Here is a 20,280-nt window from a genome sequence, read left to right on the forward strand (position 1 = left end):
TTCTTATGGACGAATGTGGATGGAGATTCTCAAGCTATCCAGGTCGTGGTTGCCACCAAAGATGGGTTTTTTCCCAAGAACTCTGGTTTTTCTTTGAAGATGTTTTGCTTCTGAGAAGCTTCTTCGGCTCTTGATCGGATGGTGAGGAATGGAAGTCAGAGCAGAAGAAGCTTCTTGGATTGAGAAGTGAAATGTCTTCAAAAGAAAAAAACTACCCACCGGGATAGTGGTATTCCCACTAATTGGATAGTGACCGTTTGGATGGGATTGTGCCAGGAATCCTTGGGGAGTGGGGAAATGCCCCTATTTTTATGCCCCCCGCCCCTTTCACTGCTAGAACCAACAGCTCAGTTCCCTTAAAATTAACCGTTAAAAAATAATAATAAAGTGAATTCAATTTCCTAAGGGTGTGGAATAAATGTAGCATTTCCCCACCTCTGTTTTGAGCACATCAAAACTACCCTAGCGCATTCAGGCAATGTGGGAATAATGAGTCCAAAGATAGGGGCTCAGGGGCTAAGACGCTGGACATCGATCAGAAAGGTTGGCAGTTCGAATCCCTAGCACCGCATAACAGAGGGAGCTCCCGTGACTTGTCCCAGCTTCTGCCAACCTAGCAATTTGCAAGCAAGTAAAAAAATGCGAGTAGAAAAATAGGGACCACCTTTGGTGGGAAGGGAACAGCGTCCTCCGTGCGCCTTCGGGCATTGAGTCATGCCGGCCACATGACCACGGAGACGTCTTCGGACAGCGCTGGCTCTTCGGCTTTGAAACGGAGATGAGCAGCGACCCCTAGAGTCGGGAACGACTGGCATAGATGTGCGAGGGGAACCTTTACCTTTTACCTATTCTGCAATTAAAGTGCCATTTTTCTGATCAGGAAAAAAGCCCCTCTTAATCCCCTGCCCCTCACATCCCATTGTAACATCTTCCCATCCTGCAAGAGAAGGCAGTTTCCTCCAGATGTGCAGAGGTTCAATACCCCCCCCCAAGCTTGTACGAACCCCAAAACCTGCCGGTTGCAGGGTGAAAACAGCTGGAGGGTGCCAGCTGCCCCCCAACCCCAGAGCCCCCCGGGGACAAGGAGGTCTCCCCTATTTATTTTGCATTTTTCCTAAATTTTAGCTAAAGGGGTGGGAAGGAGAACTACAACTCCCGGCAGGCTCTGGGAGGCGAGGACGGCGGGGGCCGCTGGGATTTGTAGTCTTCCCAGACCAGCTGGTGGGCGCAAGGTTGGAGAAGCCACCTGTGGGGCTGGGGAGAGAAGACCCCCCCTCCATGGGGCGGGGCTACCCCTCCCCGGCCTGGAGGGGGCGTGGCCAGGCCGCTCACCTGGCGAGGCACCTGCCCGCAGCCGGGGAAGCGCAGCGCAGCGGGGCCGCCGGGCCAGGAAGGCGGGGAGAGGAAGAGGCGCGTCTCTCTCGGCGCTCCGCTCCTTCCCCAGCCCGCGCCGAGGACAGGAAGGGCGGCCCGGGCGGTGGGTGCTGCCAGGCTGGCCTCGCCTCCCCGGTCCTCCCGCTTGGAGAGGATCTCTTTGTGGAGGCGGGGTTGGGGAGGGTCTCTTTGGGGAGGGGGCACTTTGGAGAGGGTCCAATTGGGGAGGGGGGGTTGGAGAGGGTCTCTTTGGGAAGGGGGCACTTTGGGGAGGATCCAATTGGGGAGGGGGGGTTGGAGAGGGTCTCTTTGGGGAGGGGGCACTTTGGAGAGGGTCCAATTGGGGAGGGGGGGTTGGAGAGGGTCTCTTTGGGAAGGGGGCACTTTGGGGAGGATCCAATTGGGGAGGGGGGGTTGGAGAGGGTCTCTTTGGGGAGGGGGCACTTTGGAGAGGGTCCAATTGGGGAGGGGGGGTTGGAGAGGGTCTCTTTGGGAAGGGGGGGTTGGAGAGAGTCTCTTTGGGAAGGGGGCACTTTGGGGAGGATCCAATTGGGGAGGGGGGGTTGGAGAGGGTCTCTTTGGGGCGGGGCGGTTGGAGAGGGTCTCTTGGGGAGGGGGGTTGGAGAGGGTCTCTTTGGGGAGGGGGGTTGGAGAGGGTCTCTTTGGCGAGGGGGGCACTTTGGGGAGGGTCCAATTGGGGAGGGGGGTTGGAGAGGGTCCAATTGGGGAGGGGGTGTTGGAGAGGGTCTCTTTGGCGAGGGGGCACTTTGGAGAGGGTCCAGTTGGGGAGGGGGGTTGGAGAGAGTCTCTTTGGAGAGGGGGCACTTTGTAGAGGGTTCAATTGGGGAGGGGGGTGTTGGAGAGGGTTCAATTGGGGAGGGTCCCCTTTGGAGAGTCCAAAGGGCCCCTTTGGGAAGGGAGGCCCTTATGGAGGGCTCTTTTGGGGAGGGTCTCTTTGGGGAGGGGCCGTTTTGGGAGGGGGCCCTTTGGATAGGGTCCCTTTGGGGAGGGTCGTTAAGGGGGGGAGGGAATCCCGTTTGGGAAAGGTGGCTTGGACTGGGGTCCCTTGGGGAGGTTCCCTTTGGAGAGGGGTCCCTTTGGAGAGGGTCCCATTGGGGAGGGTCAGAGAGAGGCTCTTAGGGAGGGGCCCTTTGGAGAGGGCACATTTTGGAAAGGAGGGGCCACGTGCGTCTGGAGTGCATGTGGAGATATTTGGGGGGAGGCCGTGGGATTCAATCAGTTTGCACCACTTCTACCGACCTATTTCACAATTAAATGCGGACTGTAAAATGTTTGCATCAATAATGGCAGAAAGAAGGAAGAGACCTTTAAATGAATTTATGCACATAGACCAAAAAAATATTTCTCTCTAAGAGACAGACAAATATGCCAAATTAGTATTTTGATCGTTGGATAAATTCCGTATAACAGCTGGAATTGGAATCAGTAATAAACTCCCGTTTTCTCTTATTTCTTCTCCAGCGCGGAATGAACGCATGTTAATATGGCTTTCAAATGCAAAGCAAAAACTTTGCAGGTGGTTGATACCGAATATAGTGCGGACGCGGTAGAATGGTGCCCGGTGGAAGGCTGGCACAACATCTTGGCATGTGGCACCTACCAGCTGAAGAAACCAGAGAATGAGGTGAGCTATATGAACATATATAAACATATGAAGAATGGTTGCAGGAACTGGGTAGATCTAATTGAATGAAAAGAAAGGGAGATAGGATAGCAGTCTTCCAATATCTCAGGGGTTGTCCCCAAAGAAGAAGGAGTCAAGCTATTCTCCAAAGCACCTGAGGGTAGAACAAGAAGCAATGGGTGGAAACTAATCAAGGAGAGAAGCAACTTAGAACTAAGGAGAAACTTCCTGACAGTTAGAACAATTAATCAGTGGAACAGCTTGCCTCCAGAAGTTGTGAATGCTCCAACACTGAAAATTTTTAAGAAGATGTTGGACAACCATTTGTCTGAAGTGGTGTAGGGTTTCCTGCCTAAGCAGCGGGTTGGACTAGAGGACCTCCAAGGTCCCTTCCAACTCTGTTACTTCATTCTCTATTCTATTCTAACCTATCCTATTGACTTTTTCAAGAAGCCGGAGAAAACTTATGAAATTGTTTTGCAGTTAGTCTATTTTTCTTTTTTAAGTTTCATTGGATTTTTATTTTTAAATATACACCAATATCCCTACATGAACAGTGTGTCCTGTGGGTATAATTCATTTTGATACAGAGAGCAATAATAAAATTAATAATATTTGTTACATTGATCAAATTTATGTAATCCTAGTATTAATGTACATGTTTGTTTTAGTCATTCAATATTTCAATGTTCCATTTGGGAGCCAATGGGTATTATTTAAGCATACATAGTAATACCATCTTTCAGCCTCTAGTTATGGCTTATATTCTATTATTTATTTTTTTAAATGCTAATATTCCCCGTTTCTTATTTCCACCTCTTTCTGGCTTCTACTCAGGCCACCGTTACTAATCCCAGTGTTAATACACATGTTTATATTAAGACATAACCATTATTTGGTTGTTCAACGTTTCAATTACACCATTCTAGTACCAATCATCCTATTATTTAAACATACATAATAATACCATCATTGAACCTCCAATGTTTGCAGTTGCGGTCTTAATAAAGGAGAATATTTGTAGCTCAGGGTTGAAATGAGGGGGGTCCTTGGTGCTCTCTGGGCTTTGTTGTTCTCTCCCAGACCTTTCACGACCCAACTAGGTAACCTCCTCAGTACTTGGCTGTATGTGCGGTGTTTGCGCCGTATTTATATACAGTAGCTTCTTTCAGTCTTGGAGGAGGTGTGGTTTTCTCCTTGATAGAGGATATTGCTTTCCCCTTGATTGTTTGTCTGGTGTTAATCCATGCTTATCTGGATAATGGGTGCTGGTTGCAGGGCAACCTACTGATTATAAACGGGGGGCAAACCCCACACTCCCTCACCCTGATGATGTTACCTAGCTAGGCAATGAAATGTCTGCAAGAAAACTACCATGCTCCAAGGATCCGCTGTGCTGCAAATATTCTCTTCCATTGGTGCAAGCTAGCTGGGCAGATCCTCCAGGGAGTTCTTCTTATTTATCATCAGGATCAGAGGTGGGTTCCTACCAGTTCTCACCTATTCGGTAGAACCGCTTCGTCAAATCTACCGAACCGGTTAGAAGAGGTTCCACCAGTGGACCCGGAAAGCAGGCCCCACCTACAGAAGAGGTTCCAATTTTTTTTTAAACCCACCACTGCCACGCACACACACAGACAGACAGACAGACAGACAGAGAGAAACAGAGAAAGAGAAAGAAAGGAAGAAATAAAGAGCCGAGGTGGCGCAGTGGTTAGGGTGCAGTACTGCAGGCCACTTCAGCTGACTGTGATCTGCAGTTCAGTGGTTCAAATCTCACCGGCTCAAGGTCGACTCAGCCTTCCGTCCTTCCGAAGTGGGTGAAATGAGGACTCAGACTGTGGGGGCAAGTTGCTGACTTAATTTGCTAAAAAATTTGTAAACCGCTTAGAGAGGGCTGAAAGCCCTATAAAGCGGTATATAAGTCTAATAAATAATAAAGAAAGAAAGAAAGAAAGAAAGAAAAAGAGTGAGAGATGAAAGAAAAAAAAGAAAAAAGGGACAGAGACAAAAGGAAGGAGAGAGAGAGCGAGAGCGAGAGAGAGAGAACACATGGCCAGCAAGCCACTCCCACTAGGTCACATGGCTGGCAAGCCACTCCCACAAAGGAGGCCACACCCACAGATTAGGTTCCAAAACTTTTTGATACCTACCACTGATCAGGATGTCCAGTTGACTGTATACGATGGGTTGGTTGAGTTTTGGGTTGTTTTCTTTCTGCTTCCTAAACAGCCCGGTCAGAGTCCTAGAGAGGACAGCGAGACCCCCGTGCGCCTGGGACGCCTCTACCTCTATTCCTTTGAAGATCAAATTTTCACCCCGCTGACGGAGCTTCAGAGGCTGGAAACGGTGGCTATATTGGACGTCAAATGGTTGGATGGATGCTTATCCGTTTTGTTTGCAAGTTTTCACTTCTTCCAGGAGCTCTAGATTAGCTGGGGAAGGGTTGGTTCCTGTGCAGGGAAGAATTACCCATAGTGGAGTGTTCTGACCCCCCTCGTCCCACACCAACATACTCCGAGCCAAAGATAAGTTACGGCATTTCATTAACAGACAGGTCCTTGGCAGCAATCCAGCATAAATAAGACATGGCAGCAATCCAGCCTGCCAAGCTCACAATACTGTTCATCCAACATTAGTTCGTGCGTTGACTTCTGCAAGAGGGGCGTGTGCGCAAGCAGTCCTTTTTATAGTCTGGAGAGGAGCCTAATCACCACCAGCTGAGTGCAATTACCTCCTGTAACTGCGCAACTGTTCCTGACGCCTATTAGCTCTTCGGTGCCGGGCATCCAGGAACAACTCACTGCTGGCGTCCGGCTCACTCTCCCTTGTCTCCTCCCCACTGGTCCAAGGTTCGGGTGCCTCCTGGTGGCTAACCAGCCTCTCTGCGCCCTGCTCGGAGTCGGAACCCTGTCCAGGGTCCTCCATATCCTCCAGAGACGACTCATAGGGCCCCTCGCTGTCGGAGTCTGGTGGCAGTTCCAACGGCTCCTGCTGAGCCACAACCGTGGAGAAAGTGGTGGGCTTTCAGATGGAGATGTCAGACCTGAGTTGAAGGTCTCCGCCTCCATGGTGGACTTTTCATGCAGCAACCATCAAGATTCTGAGGTTCTCCACGCGGCATGGCTCACATCTTTACTGATTGGGAGGGAATTGTGTGTCTTGAGCATAAGAGCCAAGTGGTTCAGGCCCCAGGCTAGAAAGCAAGAGCGTGGGAGTTCTAGTCTTGCTTAAATAGGGAAGCCAACTGGGTGTCGTTGGGCCAGGGGACAGTGACTTCTAGAACCACCTTAGGCTGAATAGCCAGATGGGTGACTTTGTGGCAATCACCAGCGGATGGCGAATTCTAGTGCTGCTGTAGGCAGGAAAGTCAGCCCAGCTGACCTCACCGAGTTCTTGGGGAAAATAGGAGGAGGACGTTGTGCTGGATAGGGTCACCGCCTTGAGTTATGTGTCAAAGTAATCAAGGTGGGGGATAGATAAATAACATGTTATTTTGCCTTGCTTTGTCTTCTGTAAAATGGGTAGCATGTTTTTTTTAATCCTTTCGGTTAGTTTCTGTACCCAAGGCTTGGGTTGAGTCAAGATGGAAATGAAATGCTCTTCCTGTTGTGGGCCGCCAGCAGATTCGGACAGTGAGGAGGTTGGGGAGGAAGATGGGCCAGTTTTGGAGTCTGGGGAAGGCTCAGATGAGGGCTCTGTGTCGGAGGCAGAGATGAGGCCAGGGCCATCTGACAGTTATCAGCTGCCTTCGGAGTCAGACATCAGTGAGGCAGAAGAACAGCTGGAGCCTGTTCCCAATTTGCGCATGCACAGAGCTGCCAGACAAAGGGAACAGCTACAGAACAGGGGTCGATTTGATTTGATTTTGATTTTGATTTTATTAACATTTGTAGGCCGCCCTTTTCCCTGAGGGGACTCAGGGCGGCTCACATAAAATCAGAGAGGGGGAATACAAAACAATGACGTAGACACATATAATAAAAGTAATAAGCAACATACATTCATCATTCGGGAGGGGCGGCTATCCTTGTCCCCAGGCCTGACGGGCTAGCCAGTTCTTAAGGGCTGTGCGGAAGGCCTGGACGGTGGCGAGGGTACGAATCTCCACGGGGAGTTCGTTCCAAAGGGTCGGGGCTACTACTGAGAAGGCCCTCCTCCTTGTGGTTGCCAGCCGGCACTGGCTGGCCGATGGAATACGGAGGAGGCCCAACCTGTGAGATCTAATCGGTCGACTTGGGAGTAAGGCCACAGGTGGATGACAAATGCCCCCCCCAGAGGAAATAAAAGAGGAGCGAAAGGGGAGTGGAGTTTGCAGGAGACAATGAGTTCTCTTAATTGGTTTGTGACTCTCTGAGACTCCTTGCCAAGTTCTGCAGATATCGGCCTGGCAGCTCTCCAAGCCAGATAAGGTCTGTGACTGTAAATCCTCCCTTGAAAGACTTTGCTGGATATGAATCAGCAGAATTTACAGCAAATTAATAAAAGGGTTTTTTTGTCAGGACATGGAGTTTGCTTGGGACGCCTCGGTCAGAATATCTTCCTTTTTTCAAAAGAGGGAGGGAGTGGAATGATTCTTTTTCCTTGCACCTCTGCTGATGGTCTTTGCCGTCTGTTCCCCTTCAAGGTGCCATGTTCCCATCGCAGGACATCCTGTTTTAGGCATTGCAAATGCCCAGGGAGTGGTGAAGCTGTCCCACTTGATGGGAAGTGAGGTAGGTGACTAAGAGATCCGTAATCATTTTGTGGCTTTCTGTGATTCTTTTTATCGGTTATGGTCTTTGCACCACGAAAGGTGAAGACTCTCCCTTGGGATCCTTACAACGTGGAGCCAATGAAACAGCATTAAAATAAATAAATAAATAAATAAATAAATAAATAAATAAATAAATAAATAAATAAATAACGAAAGAGAATGGATTAGGGCGACAGAAGCAAATAGAGATGGGCGCCTAAGAATATTCAGAAAAAGACTTGCATGGATTTGGATGGAGAGACATCACCCTGCCAACAAAAGGGCGTCTAGTCAAGGCTGTGGTTTCCCCAGTTGCAATGGATGGCTGTGAAAGTTGGACCATAAGGAAGGCTGAGCACCAAAGAATGGAGGCCTTTGAACTCTGGTGCTGGAGAAGACTCCTGCATTGAGTCCCTTGGACTGCAAGGTCATCCAACCGGTCAGTCCTAGAGGAGATCAACCCTGACTGCTCTTTAGAAGGCCAGATCCTGAAGAGGAAACTCAAAGGCTTTGGCCACCTGATGAGAAGGAAGAAGGACTCCCTGGAGAAGAGCTGAATGCTGGGAAAGATGGAGGGCAAAAGAAGAAGGGGACGGCAGGGAAGGAGGTGGCTGGATGGAGTCACCTGACAATTAGAACATGGACATGACTTTGCAACTCACAGCAACGATCTATCTATCATCTATCTATCTATCTATCTATCTATCTATCTATCTATCTATCTATCTATCTATCTATCTATCTATCTATCTCTATCGTCTGTCTGTCTGTCTGTCTGTGTCTATCTATCTATCTATCTATCTATCTATCTATCTATCTATCTATCTATCTCCCTCCAATCCTTTGGCCACCTTATGAGAAGGAAGGATTCCCTGGAGAAGAGCTTCATGCTGGGAAAGATGGAGGGCAAAAGAAGGGGACGACAGAGAAGGAGGTGGCTGGATGGAGTCACCAAAGCAGCTGGCATGAGCTTCAATGGACTCCAGAGGATGGTAGAGGACAGGGAGGCCTGGAGGAACGTGGTCCATGGGGTCGCGATGGGTCGGACACGACTGCACAACTAACAACAAGATTTGGATGGTGTTTGTACTGCAAAAATTCAAATAAGTATCAGTGGGAATGTCTGCCGAGGTTCTCCATCATTCAGGCCATTTTTTTCCCCCAAAAGGCAGCTGGACTTTCTTGCTTATTTTTTTCAGTTGAAAATGTTTTGCTTCTCATCCAAGAACTGACCCGAAGAAGCTTCTTGGATGAGAAGCAAAGCATTTTCAAAGGAAAAAAAAAGCGGGGGGTGGGGGGAACAGGGTCATAATTGGGTCGTAAATTATGTGGGGTCAGAGTTGGCTAGACTTGGGTACGTGCCCACATGTTGCTCCTAATAAATGATTGGATTTCTTTTGAAGCTTGGCTCGAGGCTCATGATTTAATTAGGGCATCCATCGGAAGCCTGACATCTCCACTGTGATCATGCTAGCTTTCGTAACGGATGCTGGAGACGTGTCCGCATTCTAACCAGTCTCCTTTTCTTTCCAGTAGAAGAGTTGCAGGCTTCAACCTCTGTGCAGTGTTGACCTGGGAGATGATTGCCTTGCTTTGTCATTGGACTGGTCCACGGGACGAGAGCAGTGGTAAGTGGCTTGACGGCCTAGCCCTATGCTTCTAAGATGTCTGGACTTCAACTCCCAGAATTCCCCAGTCAGCGTACCTATGCAGGTAGTCCTCGACTTACAACTGCAATTGAGCCCAAAGCTTACGTTGCTAAGCAAGACAGTAGGGTAAGCTCTTGCAAATAGCCCCTTCCATCCTTCTTAAGTTTCTGAGAAAACTTCTGATGCTTTTTTCTGACAGTGAGAACAATCCACCCATGGAACAGAAGTTGCCTTTGGAAGTTGTGGCTGCTCCATCAGTGGAGGCTTTCAAGAAGAGACTGGACTTCCATTTGTCAGAAGTGGTATAGGCCAGGGTCTTCTGCTTGGGCAGGGGTTGGACTAGATGACCTATAAGAGTCCCTTCCGACTCTTGTCAATCTGTCAATCTAATTCCTGTCCAACATGGAGCTTCTGAAACTCCCCTGTTCCTTACAATCACAGCACAATCCACGCTGAGTTTTAAACTTTGCATCGTGGCTTCTGATAGGAATAGGAAAGAAAAGAAAAAAGAAAAGAAAAAGAAAACAAGGATAGAATAGAATAACAGAGTTGGAAGGGACCTTGGAGGTCTTCTAGTCCAACCCCCTGCTCGGGCAGGAAACCCTACACCACTTCAGACAAATGGCTATCCAACATCATCTTTAAAACTTCCAGTGTTGGAGCATTCACAACTTCTGGAGGCAAGTCATTCCACTGATTAATTGTTCTAACTGTCAGGAAATTTCTCCTCAGTTCTAAGTTGCTTCTCTCCTTGATTAGTTTCCACCCATTGCTTCTTGTCCTGCCCTCAGGTGCTTTGGAGAATAGCTTGACTCCCTCTTCTTTGGGGCAACCCCTGAGACATTGGAAGACTGCTATCCTGTCTTCCCTGGTCCTTCTTTTCATTCAACTAGACATACCCAGTTCCTGCAACCGTTCTTCATAGGTTTTATCCTCCAGTCTCCTAATCCTCTTCGTTGCTCTTCTCTGCCCTCTTTTCTAGATCGATGCTGGATAGTAGTAGAGCCAGCAAGTTGTTTACCATTCATTCCTGCTTCTTCAGCAAAGAAACTGCCTTTGTTTTGCTTTTTAACTATTCCATGCTGTTGCCTCTGCAGTGGCCACCCCCTGAGACTGGTCAGCAGCGATTCCAAAGGAAGAGTCAGCTTGCTGTCGGTGGACGAATCCGCTTCCTCGGTACACGTCTTGGGCCAATGGAAGGGACATGACTTTGAAGCCTGGGTCGCTGCGTTTGACTATTGGAACACGCACGTCGTGTACTCAGGTGTGTGCATTTGCTCGGATTGTGGTTGTGAGAATCCCCGGGAAGCCAAGTTGAATGCAGACCACTGTTTACCAACCCTTGTGGCGATGCGTGACTCAAGGTTGGCTTTGAAGCTTTGAATGTATCCTGTCTTCGTGTATTTCTAGTCTAACGCAGAGAAGGGCTAGGGGTGACATGATAGCAGCAGTCTTCCGGTATTTGAGGGGCTGCCCCAAAGAAGAGGGAGTCAAGCTATTCTCCAAAGCACCTGAAGGCAGTGTTCTGACCCAAGCTTCCTTAGAAAGCAAGAAGCAAAGTCTTGATCCCTGCAAAACCTCTTTTATTGACGTGACTGTGAATTCCTTTCATTCACAGTCCGCAAGGCTTTCAGAGGAATGTTTATCCACACGAACCTTATCTCGCTTGGAGAGCTGCCAGATAACTAGTTTCCAAACACAGGGCAAGGCAAAACCTGGCATTTAACTCTTTTTTTTTAATTAAAGAGTTTTAATAGATTTTACAAGTATTTCCCCTTCCCTCCCTCTACCCCAACCCCGCACCCCCTCCAACCCTCCCCCCCCAACCTCCCAGAGCAAAATACAGAGCATAAACATTTAACAATCATACACTAACATAAACTAACTTTAGCGTCGTACCTTCACTTAAAAAAAGAGCAGAGGTGGCGCAGTGGTTAAATGCAGCACTGCAGGCTACTTCAGCTGACTGCAGTTCGGCTGTTCAAATCTCACTGGCTCAAGGTTGACTCAGCCTTCCATCCTTCCGAGGTGGGTAAAATGAGGACCCGGATTGTTGGGGGCAATATGCTGACTCTGTAAACCGCTTAGAGGGGGCTGAAAGCCCTATGAAGCGGTATATAAGTCTAGCTGCTATTGCTATGGCTATTATACTTTAACTCCCCTTTTATTAAGCTAGCTTTAAGTAAATTGTAACATTCCTTGTTCATTCATTCATAAGCTAACTGAAATTTCTTAGTCCTATATTTATTTTGAATATAATCAGTCCAGCTGGCTGGGGAATTCTGGGAGTTGAAGTCCGGACATCTTCAAGTTGCCAAGGTTGAGAAACACTGCCCTAGAGCATAATTGTGGTTTGTAAATTTCCCAAAGTCACTTAGATTAGATGGATGGTTGAGGAAATTAGATAAATAGGTTACGTGGCATACATGAAAACCTTTCCACAGGCTACCAGTGAAGCCTGCAGCTGCTAATTATGTCCTGCTGTTTAGGAAAAAATAATAATATTGTGCTTTTGTTGTCCTAAGGACAATAGAATCATGTTAGGAATTCAGTTTTCTTGGTCTTCTCTTCCTGGATTTAGGTGGAGATGACTGCAAACTACGGGGCTGGGATACACGGAGCAGCTCAAGAACTCCTCTCTTCACCAGCGAGCGGTAAGTAGTAGAATCTCTGAAAAGAATCCACGGCTCCTGTCTTCTGCCAGGAAAGCTGCAGATGTGTGTGGGTGTGTGTTGAACAGCCTTCTTTTGATGTGGGTTTCATTCAGGGGTGAAATGCTTCTGGTTCGGGCCGGTTTGCTGGAACTGGTAGTAAAAAATACTAAAAAAAGTTTAAAAAAAGGAAAAAGTTCCCACATCGCATGTTGCACAGCTGACCGTGGGAACTTTTAAAAAAAACTTTTTAAGCATTTTTTTTTAACTACAGGTTCTCCGGAAACGAGGGGGTGGGTGGATGGGTCTGTTTTTGCTCCCAGCAGCCTTCCCTGAGTGCTGAGAAAGAAAGAAAGAAAGAAAGAAAGAAAGAAAGAAAGAAAGAAAGAAAGAAAGAAAGAAAGAAGAAAGAAAGAAAGAAAGAAAGAAAGAAAGAAAGAAAGAAAGAAAGAGTATGAAATAAAGAAAGTGAAAGAAAGGAGAAAGAAAGAGAAAGAGAAAGTGGGGAAGGAGGGAGAAAGAAAGAAGGAAGGAGAAAGAAAGAAGGAGAAAGGAAGGAAGGAGAGAGGAAGGAGAAAGAAAGAAGAAAGGAAGGGAAAAAGGAAGGAAGGAAGGAGAAAGAAAGAAGGAAGGAAGGAGAAAGGAAGGAAGGAAGAAGAAAAAAGGAAGGAAGGAAGAAGGAAGGAGAGAGAAAGGAAGGAAGGAGAACAAAAGAAAGAAAGGGAGAAAGAAGGAAAAAGAAAGGGAGGGGGAGGGAAAAAGGAGAGGAAGGACTACAAACCTTGCATTAGTCGCAGCTTCAGAGGATAATCCAGGGCTGGAAGGGATCTGGAGGTCATCTAGTCCATCCTGCTCCAACAGGAGATTCTTAAAGTCAGTTTCTGTCTTTTGATTCCCCCAGTTACCTGACTACATAGCCACGCCCACCACATGACCCCACCACCACCAAACCATGCCCACAGAACTGGTAGTTTAAAAAAAAAAATGTAGATTTCACCACTGGTTTCATTCCAGGCATTCTATGGGGGTCTGCAGTATTCAGAGTCACCCCCTGCGGGAAAATCTGCTAGCTACGGGAAGGTGAGTCTCCGAAATATTGATGAAGTCACTTTTAGGGAGTATCTTTGAAAATTTCCCACGGTTGGACAGGAAGTCCTCGATGTACAACAGTGGCCGTTCAAAGTTACAACTTTTGCACTGGGGGGAAAAAAAAGATGACCATTCTTCTCTTACGACCCCATAAGGTCACAAAAGGTGATCCCATGACCCCAGGGCACTGCAATAAATACGAGTCGGCCTCTGGATTTGGACCAAGTGACCCTGGGGATTCTGGGAAGGATGGTTAGAAGGGCGAGGACAGATGTTATATCACTTCATTCAGTGCCGTTATAACTTCGAATGGCCAATTGATTTTTTTTTGCAATTTGTTTTTATTTTTAAACATAAAAAAACCGACAAAAAAAATCTCATCCATTATATAGCATGTCGCTTGGTTACAAGTGTTTTTGCATCCATATTCTTAATTACATTTACAATCACAGATTTTTCATCTAATATAACTAAATACCTCACTTTCATTGTACAATGTATATTCAGTTACAATTAATATTTTTTTTCAATAAACCTAATTCCCTTAAATTCTTAATTGTGTTTAATAACAATATACCTTTATATAATTACATATCCCGATATGAAAAAGATTTACCAACCATTTATATTTGTATATCACTGTTTTCAATTATGTATAATCCCACCAATCAACTATCGAGTATGTTTATAATATAGTATATAAGTCTACTGCTTATATAGTATATAAGTCTACTGCTATTTATGTTCATTATTGTCCTTGTACATCATACCTTCAAACAAAGATGTTATTCCTTTATTTTTCAACAAGATATTCTGAATAGTCACTTCATATATATACCAATTTTTAATTACTTCCTTATTAAGATTATTTATCAACAAGAAGATATCTTTATAATATATACTTGGCCAAATAACAATAGCAGTTAGACTTATATACCGCTTCATAGGGTTTTCAGCCCTCTCTAAGCGGTTTACAGAGTCAGCATATCGCCCCCACAGTCCGGATCCTCATTTCACCCACCTCGGAAGGATGGAAGGCTGAGTCAACCTTGAGCCGGTGAGATTAGAACCGCTGAACTGCAGATAACAGTCAGCTGAATTGGCCTGCAGTACTGCACCCTAACCACTGCGCCACCTCGGCTCTTTTAATGATTGAGGACTACCTGTATGGGGTGGGGTGGGACGGGGCAGCTGCGGACATAGAAGACGCTTCTGGCTTTGGGAAAGGAGAAAGATTTCTCGATTGCGTTTCTGCAGCTACGACGAACACGTCCTTCTGTGGGACACCAGGAAGATGAAGCAGCCCCTGGCTGACACCCATGTGGAAGGCGGCGTCTGGCGCTTAAAGTGGCACCCGTCCCAGGAAGAGTGGCTGCTGGCTTCTTGCATGCACAATGGCTTTGTAATCCTTGGTTGCCCAAAGGATTTAGGTGAGTGTGTGGATCGGAGGAAGCCACCTACTGACTTCAGTTATAATAATAATTTCCAAAATGCAGACAGCCCTCAAGCCCGAAATTTCTGTTGCTAAATGAACCGTTAAGTGAGCTGGCCCGCGTTTTACAAACTCTCTTGCCACTGTTGTGTCCCGCTGGCGGCCAGAGGAGCTGGCAGCAGATTCGGACAATGAGGAGGTTGGGGAGGAAAATGGGCCAGTCCTGGAGTCTGGGGAAGGTTCGGATGAGGGCTCTGTGTCGGAGGCAGAGAGGGGGCCAGGGCTGTCTGACAGTTATCAGCTGCCTTCGGAGTCAGACATCATTGAGGCAGAAGAACAGCTGGAGCCTGTTCCCAGAGTGCGCATGTGCAGAGTTGCCAGATGAAGGGAAGAGCTAAAGAACAGGGGTCGACTTGGGAGTAAAGCCACAGGTGGATGATGAATGGCCCCTCCCAGAGGGAATAAAAGAGGAGTGAAAGGGGAGTGGAGTTTGCAGGGGACAATTAGTTTGCTTAATTGGTTCATGACTTTCCGAGATTCCTTGCCAAGTTTTGCAGATATCAGCCCAGCAGCTCTCCAAGCCAGATAAGGTCTGTGACTATAAATCCTCCCTCGAAAGACTTTGCTGGATGTGAAACAGCAGAATTCACAGGAAATTAATAAAAGGGTTTTGTCGGGACAAGGAATTTGTTTTAGGCTGTCGGGAAGCCTGGGTCAGAACAGCCACAGGGAAGCGAATCACTGCCGTTGTTAAGCTAGTAACATGGTTGTTAAGTGAATCCGGCATGATTACCTCGAGTTGTTTGTAAAATATTAATAGAGGGAATAACCAAAAAAAAAAATGTAAGTAAAATAAAAACATAAATTTCCCTCACCTCATTACCTGAATAAGGAATAAGTGGTACGGCGGCCTAGAGGTGGCACTCTCGCCTCACAATCAGGAGGCTGTGAGTTTGAGCCTAGGTAGAGGCAGATATTTATCTCTCTGGGCACAATGAGAATTTATCTGCTGAATAAAACTCCGCATTGGCAACAGGGAAGGGCATCGGGCCAGGAAACACTCCGCTCCATTCAGTTGGCCAGAAAAAGGATTATGGGCTCATTAAAAGATGATGGGGATTACTTGAATAAGGGAGGTCTTGATGTCCAGGTGCAACAGCCCTACTCTTTTTCTCCCCCTAGTAGATGAGAACCAAGAGAAATGCACGATTCTGTCGTCCTACGCCTTGCACAATTCTTTGGCTTATGGCGCCGATTGGTGCAGGCTTCCCCTGGGCGCGTCTTTGGAGGCGTCTACGGCGGCGCTGACAATTCAGGAGGACCAAAGAGCCAGCCCGGAGGACGTGAAAGGGAAGAACCTCAAGATCATTTACGAATCCCCCACGGCCACCTTCGATGTGCTGCTCGAAGAAGAGGAGAATCAACCTCCCGCCTCTCCATCCCCAGCGGGAGGCTCCTTGGTCCCCCAGGGGCCTTCTGGAGACGCAAGAGCTCCAGATACCAAAGCCAATGGGGATGCCCACGCAGCCAAAGCCCACCGGGAGACCAGCCTCTTAGCGACGTGCTCCTTTTACGACCATGTTCTACATGTTTGGAAGTGGGAGGTCAGCCGGAGCTCCCCTCTGGCTTAAACCCACTGTGGAGTGGGGGGACGGAACCATGTATTCTGCCTTTTTTTCTATTTGCAGGAGAAACGTGGGATGGATGACTTTGGACAGAAGGGAATATTTGTGTAGCTCAGAGTTCAACGGTGAGGTCCTTGAACTTTTGTAGTTTACATGCAGGCGTTTCATGACCAAGCTAGGTAACATTATCAGAGCTAGAAGGGAGTGCCGTCTGCTGTGTGCAGGAGGAAGAGGAGGACTGTAGGGTTCTTGGGTTGTTCTTGCAGACATCTCATGACTCAACTAGGCAACGCCATCAGTGCTAATGAGTGTGGCGTTTGCTCCCCCCGTTCACATACAGTAGCTTCTCCTTTCGGTCCCACTGGAGGTGTGGTTTTCTCCTTGCTAGTTCCTTGAGCAGGGTATTGTTTTCTCCTTGTCTGTCTGGTGTCAATTCCTGCTTATCTGGATACTGGATGCAGGGTGCGAGTTTCAAGGTAAGCTACTGGATATAAACAGGTAGCTCATTTGGTACTTCGGTACCCAGTTTGGTAAATGAAACATCTGCAGGAAAACCATCAAGCTCAGAGAGCATCAAGGACCCCACAAGTCAATTCCGAGCTACCAAATATTCTCTTCTATGTTTTTATATTACTGCTGGGAGCCTCCAGTAGCCGTGAGTTTTTGAAGCCTCGTATGTTGCTTACTTGGTTCTTTTCAACAGCTTTTTAATTTTGTACTGCAGAAATACGTTTGCTCAGGTTCCCTAATTTCCTGTTAATTCCACTTTTCCCCTAAGATTTGATTCTTGCGACATTCTCAAACACCAGCTTTATCATTGGAGTGGTATTTGGCTCACCCCCCACCCCACCCAATAAATAGGGAACCTGTTTTATTCAAGCTTGGGAAAAGAGGTTGAAATTAAAAACTGCCACCAATGATAACCACAAATCGAAGCACAAGCCCTTTTTGTAGTGTCAAAGGGCTTATTTATGATCTGAGGTATTACCAATTATGGTATTTTCATACAAACATGATCGTTGGCATTGTAAAGAGAACCTTCCAACTAAAATATATTTTCGATCTCTTTTTTACAATAAAATGTTGTCTTGTAAGATCCACTGTCCTTTTTATGTAAGCTACTAGAACTAGAATGTCTAAATTCCCAGCCCGCAGGCCGGATGAGTTATGTGTTGGTCATGCCCACGCACAAGTGGCAGTTGGAATAGAGTTCTTTTCAGGTGGGGAGGGGGAGTAGAATGTCTAACTCCTTAGCATCAGAACGTGTTAATAATAATATAAGAAATACTAATGATCTAATGGTCATTTTGAAAAAATCCTTTCTTAGCGAGCACTAGAAGTCTACGTGCCAAATTTCAAGTTTGTAGGCTTTACGGTTCTGGAGATTTTGTGATGCATGAATGCTATTTTGCTTTTATATATATATATAGATTAAGTGTCACAAGTATCAAAGCTTGTGTCAAAAACTACTTTGGACTGGGCTAAATTTGCCTGTGTAGAGAATGTTAAACTCAACTACATATGTTAGTTCTGTGGCTGCCCAGGAAATAGTCAGGCATGGGAAGGGTTTTGTGGCTCCCGGTGTTTTCTGTGGTCCAAATGGCTCTTTGAGTGTTTAAGATTGCCGATCCCTGTACTAGGGAATGTGTATGCAAGGATTTGCTAGTTTAAACATAACCAATTGAGGAAATCATAGCTAAGTATCAAGTCAGGTTTAAAAATGGCAGTTCATTCCCTGAACATATGAGAACTCTTATAAATATGCTTTTTTTTTTCTTTTTGTGAAAAGGATCATTTCATTTATGTAAATCTGAGCTGCACAGAAAACCAGGAGCCTTTCCTCCCCACCAAATTCAGTGCCCAAACTCCACAGCCATCCTTTTAGTAACCGGCATTTCCCAACCCTGGCAAGACCTGTTCCCAGGCATTTTACTTTGAACAGAGACCACCAATGACTCCACAGAGAAACAAATATATTAAAGGCTTTTCCGGACACAAGTTTCAAAGCAGAAACATCAACACTTCCCAGGCAGGGAGGTATAATATCTGCATTTTCTTCATTCTTAACCCTCCTCCCCAAAATGATCTGTTCCATAAGTCCCTTTTGGAGAAACTGCTATAGATTGGGAGAAATATAAATGTAGATTAAATATAAATGTAAATTAAGGGTGCTCCATCACTAGAGGTTTTTAAGAAGAGACTCGACAGCCATTGTCCAAAATGGTATAGAGTCTCTTGATCGAGCAGGGGGTTGGGCTAGAAGACCTCCAAGGTCCCTTCCAACTCTGTTGTTCTTCATCTCTGTCTTCTCTTCTTCCAGGAAATTGTGTCTTCTCCTTCCTCTTCTTCCAAGAAATTGTCTTTTTTCCTCCCTCTTCTACCGGGAAATTATGTCTTTCAGGAAAATTGTCATTTCCTGCCCCCTCTTCCTCCAGGAAATTGTGTCTTTACCCGTCTTCTTCCAAGAAATTCTTTTTTCTTCCCTCTTCTTTCAGGAAATTGTCTTTTTTCCTCCCTCTTCTTCCAGGAAATTGTATCTTTTTCCCTATTATTCCAATAAATTATTTTTTCCTCTCTCTCCTTCCAGGAAATTGTGTTTTTTCTTCCAGGAAATTGTATCTTTTCCCTCTGCTTTCAATAGTCTTTTTTCCTCTGCTTTCGATCCTGTATTTGAAAGGGTTCAATAAAGTTGCAGTCCTGGGGGACAATTTGTCTCCACTGGGTGTGTGTGTGTTTCTCTTTTATCTTTTCTTTCATTCCTTCCTTTCATTCCTTCCGCCCGCTAGCGCACGAAGTTCTTGGGGAAGAGCCTGAAGAGCTTCCCCTCCTGACTGGGCTCGAAGCCGTACTTCTCCAGGGCGTCGGGGTCGAAGACGCCTCCCTTGACGTCCTTCTCGATCAGAGGCGCGGCGGTCTGCTGGAAGAGGGTGCGGGCGGTCAGGGGCGGCTCGCTACCCGCGGGTGCCCGGTAGGAGACGTAGGCCTTCAGCTTGAAGCCCGCCAGATCCGGCACCATCAGCACCGGCACCTGGTCCTTCTCCAGGCGGAACTTGCGGCTCGACGTGATGCAGCCGAAGACTTTGCAGCCGCGGCTCTTGAAGAAGGTCCGCGGGCCCCGCTTGCTCGTCCAGGCCGACATGCGGTCGGCGCCGCGGACCAGGCCTCGCGTCACCTCGCCCAGGAGACCCATGGCGAACGACTGCGGCGGTTTCGGCCGCTCAGCTCCTCACCTCCGCAACATCGCCGCTTGCGATTGGGACGTCCAGACGCCCCACCAATCCGCCTCTCCCTTACTCAAGTCCTGTTCGGATAGGGCGTGGTTTTAACCAATCGGATCCAAGAGTTTGGGCCAGTGGCCACGCCCACCACGGGGAATGCCTCCTGATTGGGAGTTTGGTTCGGGATTCCTTCTGCTCGGCGGGGGAAGCCCGTGAACGTAGAGCTACGAAAAGGCGAAGAGAGATGCAACTGCTGAGAATGGAGATGTATTTATTTATTACAATGTTTATTATCAACTACAGTTATATTCCATACAATACAATAGCAGAGTTGGAAGGGACCTTGGAGGTTTTCTAGTCCAACCCCCTGCCTAGGCAGGAAACCCTATACCTTTCAGACAAATAGCTATCCAACATCTTCTTAAAGACTTCCAGTGTTGGGGCATTCACAACTTCTGGAGGCAAATTCTGTCCCACTGATTAATGATTCTAACTGTCAGGAAATTCCTCCTCAGTTCTAAGTTGCTTCTCTCCTTGATTAGTTTCCACCCATTGCTTCTTGTCCTGCCCTCATGTGCTTTGGAGAATAGCTTGACTCCCTCTTCTTTGTGGCAGCTTCTGAGATATCGGAAGACTGTTATCCTGTCTCCCCTAGTCCTTTTCATTAAACTAGACCTACCCAATTCCCGCAACCGTTCTTCATATGTTTCAGCCTCCAGTCCCCTAATCCTCTTCGTTGCTCTTCTCTGCACTCTTTCTAGAGTCTCCACATCTTTTCTACATCTTGGTGACCAAAACTGAATGTTCTTCTCTTATGTATTATATTGTATTATCTTTTGCATTCTGTTGTATTCTCTTCTCT

General features: G+C 46.9%; 2 protein-coding genes across 3 annotated transcripts; one reads left to right on the forward strand and one right to left on the reverse strand.

Moving 5' to 3' along the window:
- Positions 1-1,242: 1,242 nt before the first annotated feature.
- On the forward strand, positions 1,243-17,296 carry DPH7 (diphthamide biosynthesis 7). Of its 2 annotated transcripts, none has more exons than XM_087704696.1 (10): positions 1,243-1,477; positions 2,857-3,019; positions 5,252-5,391; positions 7,647-7,734; positions 9,291-9,382; positions 10,501-10,667; positions 11,985-12,057; positions 13,069-13,134; positions 14,401-14,573; positions 15,758-17,296. In XM_087704696.1, the coding sequence occupies exons 2-10, from the start codon at positions 2,879-2,881 to the stop codon at positions 16,204-16,206; spliced, it is 1,389 nt and encodes a 462-aa protein (XP_087560822.1). In that variant the 5' UTR covers positions 1,243-1,477; positions 2,857-2,878; the 3' UTR covers positions 16,207-17,296. The 2 variants fall into 2 exon arrangements, with proteins under 2 accessions (XP_087560822.1, XP_087560823.1); XM_087704697.1 differs by having other exon boundaries at positions 1,244-1,477; positions 15,761-17,296.
- An 860-nt stretch (positions 17,297-18,156) lies between these two features.
- On the reverse strand, positions 18,157-19,448 carry MRPL41 (mitochondrial ribosomal protein L41). The gene has a single exon (XM_014069777.2). It carries the CDS (start codon positions 19,388-19,390, stop codon positions 18,983-18,985), a length of 408 nt encoding a protein of 135 aa, XP_013925252.1. The 5' UTR covers positions 19,391-19,448; the 3' UTR covers positions 18,157-18,982.
- Between the last annotated feature and the right edge of the window lie 832 nt (positions 19,449-20,280).

Source organism: Thamnophis sirtalis, unplaced genomic scaffold (assembly GCF_051295495.1).
Source record: "Thamnophis sirtalis isolate CommonGarterSnake01/CBP01778 unplaced genomic scaffold, rThaSir2_p1.2 scaffold_2, whole genome shotgun sequence".
Taxonomy (NCBI): domain Eukaryota; kingdom Metazoa; phylum Chordata; class Lepidosauria; order Squamata; family Natricidae; genus Thamnophis; species Thamnophis sirtalis.